The 5696-nt window shown below is 30.8% G+C and overlaps 1 protein-coding gene across 1 annotated transcript; it reads left to right on the top strand.

The window, feature by feature from the left end:
* Window positions 1-1715: 1715 nt before the first annotated feature.
* Window positions 1716-5145, top strand: LOC107787608 (putative indole-3-pyruvate monooxygenase YUCCA4). The gene is made up of 4 exons (XM_016609201.2): window positions 1716-2509; window positions 3210-3458; window positions 3576-3698; window positions 4782-5145. Exons 1-4 carry the CDS (start codon window positions 1868-1870, stop codon window positions 5013-5015), a joined length of 1248 nt encoding a protein of 415 aa, XP_016464687.1. The 5' UTR covers window positions 1716-1867; the 3' UTR covers window positions 5016-5145.
* Window positions 5146-5696: the final 551 nt, after the last annotated feature.

The raw sequence follows: 5696 nt of genomic DNA on the forward strand, positions 1-5696 counted from the left end.
ATTCATGAAAAATACAATAGATTTTTTTTTTTTTTGCATTTTTATCAATTCAAAGACTTAATTATTTGTTGAGATTTCATGCTTTTATGATAATATAAAAGATATAAATTATAATCGAACTTTTCTCCTACTCAAACAATTTATTCTTCTCTTATCAATTTGTGCAATATTAAAAATGATATTTAATAATTTATAATAAATATTTAATTAGGTACAAAGCCTCTTGCTTTTAATAGTAACAATATATAGAAACACATTGTTAGAATTATAGGTTCCCTAATAAGAAGAATGAATGTCATCGTATTTCCATAGAATTTGCCACAGAACTCGTTTTAGTTAGTGGATTCGCAAATAAATATTATGCATATTTAATGAATTTTCTAATACAAATATAGTATTTATATAAAAGTGACTTAGTTCATCTCGTACCTAAAAGGCTAGCTCCGCCTCCAAAGACAAAGGTTTTGTATTTAATTAATGTATACGGATATTATGAAGTTTGACCATGTTTTTTTTAAGTTGTCAAGTTACATAATTATAAGTATTTTAGCGATTATATTGATTATTTTATACTCTTTTATAGAACCAACCATTAACCTCGACACCATATACAACTTTTATACTACATACTAGATTATTTAAAAATCAATTATAAGTAATTGTTAATAGTGAAGTATGAATTTATTACTCGAATAAGTTATTAAGTAGCATCCTACAATTGATTAAACTGCGTTATTAATGCAAAAAAATAATTAAAATCATGTTTATATAATTCTTTTATCATTTTTAGGTTACTGATTCATGGTTATACTTACCTTTTTAATGGATTTACCAATTCACTCAAAATATTCTATTAAATTACTTTTCAATAAAACTTTGTCGTCAATGTCTAAAATAAAATTCCATAAATTATTCATTAGCTTTTTAGAAGAGAGCCTTGGTGTAACTGGTAAAGTTATTGTCATGTGGCAGAAGGGCACGGGTTTGACCCGTGAAAATAATACGTTACAGAAATACAGGATAAAATTGCGTAAAATAGACATGTAGGGGTCGTTTGGTACGCGGACTAAATATCCCGGAATTATAACCCCAGGACTAATTTATACTATATGGGAGGTAGGATAAAATAATCTTAAGTTTGATGGGATAATGTGGGATAAGATGAGATATCCTGGATTAAATCCGAGATTAAATTTATACCGTATTTGATTGAAGACAGGATAAATTTATACCTCCAACTAAACACGATATAAATTTAATGTTACGTCTTATCCTACCTTATCGCTTGTACCAAACGATCCCTTAGTGCACAGGCTGCCCTTCATTAATTAATTAGCTTTTAGATAGTATTGAACTCCTTGTTATTTACAAAGCTCATTGGCCTTAATACCTTTCCTTAGCGCAACCCCAAAACTCTGCAGCAGAGAGAAGAAAGAGCCTTGAGAAAGAGAACCAAATCTCTTCCTTAACATTCACGCCTCCATTAACACACACACTCATTTAAAACCCTCTGTTTTCTTTTCCCCTGTTTTCTCTTCATTCTATGCAGTGAAATCAGTAGTAAAATGAAAAAAGAAAAACCCTTTAAAAAGGAAACTCAAATACTCTTCTGATTCTACAAACCCCCCTCCCCCAACAAAACTACCCTACCCCGCAACCCACCCACCCCACCTTCACTCCTCTTTAAATTCCCACTTATTTCATTCTACATTTTCTCAGAGTAAAAAGAAACAGAGAGCTAGCTACTATTACAGAGTGCAAAAAACAGAGGAAACTCTCAGTTATTACACTCTTTTTCAAAAGGCTAAAGAAAAAAGTGCCTTCTCTTTTTCTTTTGCCAAATTCTTTTTGCTCTTTTTTTCTCAACATGGGTTCTTGTAAAGAAGAAGAAAAAACTGATCAACAACCAAAATGGTTATGGGTTAATGGACCTATAATAGTAGGTGCTGGACCTTCTGGTTTAGCAGTTTCAGCTTCTCTTAAAGAAAATGGAGTCCCTTCACTTATTCTTGAAAGAAGTGATTGTATTGCTTCTTTATGGCAACAAAAAACCTATGATCGTTTAAAACTTCATCTCCCTAAACAGTTTTGTCAACTCCCATTATTTGGTTTTCCTGAAAATTTCCCTAAATACCCTTCAAAAAAACAGTTCATTTCTTACTTAGAGGATTATGCTAAACACTTTGGTATAATTCCCAAGTTTAAACAGTCTGTAAAAGTTGCAGAATTTGATCATGTTAGTGGATTTTGGAAGGTGGAAACTCAAGATTTTTTGTATCTTTCAAAGTGGTTGATTGTGGCTACAGGGGAAAATGCAGAGCCAGTTATACCAGAAATTCAAGGGATTGGTAAGTTTAAAGGAACAGTAATGCATACTAGTCTTTATAAGTCTGGTACTGAGTTTAATAATCAAAGGGTTTTGGTAATTGGCTGTGGAAATTCTGGTATGGAAGTTAGCTTGGACCTTTGTAGACATAATGCCATCCCTCACATGGTCGTCAGAAATTCCGTAAGTACATTTCCCTTTCCTCCTTTTATTTTTATTTTTTTCTTTCGATTTATTGTGGGGGCGTTCGCTGTTGCCTGAGCCGTGGTCTACCTGAAATAGTTTTTCTACATTTATAAGATTGAAGTTATGTTTGCGTACAACTTATCCTCTCTAAACCCCATTCATGAGATTACTTTTTTTCTTTCAAATTATTGTGGTGACCTTAACCTAAAATCTCGGGTTTTAACCTTGAACATAGAAACGCTTCTGATAGAAAGCGTTTTATGGACTTTCCGGCGCAAATTTGAATTAGTCGGATGATGCAGATAGGGGCGAAGCCAACCATATATCTACGAGTTCGACAAAATCCAGTAGTTTTAACTCAGACCCTTTATCTGTGTTAAAAAGGTTATTGAACATGTATAGATAGTTTACGTGGAACCGAGAAGACAAATTGGATTATGCTTTAGAACCTATAAACTAAAAATTCTAACTCCGTCTCCCGAGGCAAAATAAGAAAATAAAAAAATATGTAGTATCATCTTCTTAAGAAATTGATTTGTTAAGCATGTTTGAGATTAGCTTTCATCCTTGTTACACCATTTTTTTTTATAGGTACACTTTCATAATTTTTGGAAAAATTTAAAGTGTGTATTAAGTTAGGGCATGTTTTAAGCTAATTTCTTTTGGCTACTTTTTAATTTAATGTTTTTGGATGCAGGTGCATATTTTACCAAGGGAAATGTTAGGGATATCAACATTTTCAATAGCAATGGCACTTCTCAAATGGTTGCCTATAAGAGTTGTTGACAAGTTGCTATTACTAGTAGCCAATTTGACCTTAGGTAGCACAGATAAGTTAGGTCTCCGGCGACCAAAAACCGGTCCACTTGAACTGAAAAATGCCACCGGAAAAACTCCGGTACTCGACGTTGGTGCATTGTCACAAATAAGAAATGGAAAAATTCAGGTAAATTCACAATAATTCTTGCTTTTGTCAAATTAAATCTTGGGTATTTTTAGTTTATTTTTCTGTATTTTTGGTAATGGTGATTTTAATTTTATTTTATTTTGTATATTCTTGCAGATTATGCACGGTGTGAAGGAGATAACTAAAATAGGAGCAAAGTCTATAGATGGAAAAGAAGGAGAATTTGATTCAATAATCCTAGCAACTGGATACAAAAGCAATGTTCCTTCTTGGCTTAAGGTATACTATTTCAATAGTATTTTTATTTAAGTATAAATTTGTAGGATTCAAAACAAAAATAAATAAAAATAGAATGCATGGAGCAATGACAAAATGGATAATAAGCCAATGAGGATTTTGTTGTTACCTGATAAAGTTTCTAGTTTTATCTTTACTCTCAATCTCACATCACTTTCATTCTTACACATGCAGTAGGCTACAAAACGTTTCTTAAATCAAAAAGAGAATTTCTGATCTCATTTGTCTGGACTTTTTCCTATCATCCCCCCAACTATTTTATCTATTTTCTGCATTTTTTCGAGGCGCAACCCAAATAAAAAGGGAAAAAAAAAATAGTAGTAGTAACTTATATGGAGTTTTAATTTGATAAACTCTATTGTATGTACTTCCCAGAGGTTAGGAGTACTAGAATGACAACTCATGTCTCAATTATTATTTTCATATCCTGTGTACTATATAATAATAGATATAATATAGACTAAGAGCTACTATTATTAAATTTTTAAATGTTTTTATTAGAGTGACCTCTTTCTTTTTTTCCTTTTTTTTTTGTGGTCCAAAATTGATCAAAGAAATGAATATTTCAACATATATATGTATAGGAGAGTGCACTTAGTAGACCATGCATAGTGGTATATGTTCTGTGCTTTAGATGTAGTGAAAACACCAACTTGCTTAGACTTTTAGGTCATCTAGGGGAAGATGGGATTAGACTAGGAATTCAGGATTCACATGCAATTTTGTTTTTTGTTTTTTCAAAATTTATGTTGATGCATTGACCAAAATTGACAAAATTCAAATTTATAATTAATTCTTGGGCTTAATCTAGAGATATTTTTAGGAAATATAATACTGTATAGTCGCTTCCAAAAATAATAGCAGAAACATTTGTACTTTTTTGTATTAATGTATAATATACATATATAATCAGTGTATATTTTTGGAATATTTGGCTAGCAGATATAATTATTTTTTGCTGATCGGAAAGATGTATAACTTACTCTATTTTTTGAAGCAGTTATTAAAATTTTAATGTTAATATTTTTAATTTAAATGCTGATTTTTCTTTAATTAAATTTGTAGGGAACTGACTTCTTCACAGAACAAGGGATGCCAAAAACACCATTTCCTAATGGCTGGAAAGGGGAAAATGGATTATACACGGTGGGGTTTACAAGAAGAGGGCTTTTAGGGACTGCAAATGATGCAAAAAACATTGCCAGGGATATTAGTGATCAATGGAGGAAATACAAGGGCTTCTGCAAAAATTTTTGTACTTCAAGAAATCTATCAGATAGCCAGGGTATATGTTTTTAGGTTTACGTTAGGATATAAATTTTTCCAAAGGATCATAGTTTTGGAAAAATAGAGTTAGGGTTCATAAAATTGTAATTTTATTTCTTCAATATTTCAACAAGAGGAAATTTCTTCTTCTGTGCTGTTCGTTTTCTTCCACCTCTATCTCTTGTCAATTTTGTAAATTAATCAATTTTGCAAAGGAGGCTTCCCGTGTTCTATGTTGTAATTTTCTGAGTTAGCATTTTATTTAATGTTGAAATTAGATTTTTCAAAGAAATGTTCCAACAACGTCATATTCTCATTTTAAAAGAAATGCTAAATGTGTGTTTCAAATGGATTATGGGAGAAAAACATGAGTAAGAAAATTGGTTTTATCCTTTAATGAAAAATTTGTTTGTGTAAAATATTTTTCGTCATACTAAATAAATTTAAAATTATAAACTAATACTTCCTTTTGTTCACAATAAGTGATCATTTTATCTTTGACACACCCATTAAGAAAATATAAATTCCTAGAGAAAAAAAGTTATATTCACTGTATTAATCTTAATTAATTAATTATGTAAATGAACACTTATTTTGGACCAAAATAAAAAGATAAAAATGATCAATTATTGTGGATTGGACGGAGTAAATTTTATATGTAACGTGCTAATATTATTTTGAGAAAAGCTCACCTATTACATGCTAGTTTAATTG

The sequence above is a fragment of the Nicotiana tabacum genome, chromosome 22, assembly GCF_000715075.1.
Source record: "Nicotiana tabacum cultivar K326 chromosome 22, ASM71507v2, whole genome shotgun sequence".
NCBI classification, from domain to species: Eukaryota; Viridiplantae; Streptophyta; class Magnoliopsida; order Solanales; family Solanaceae; genus Nicotiana; species Nicotiana tabacum.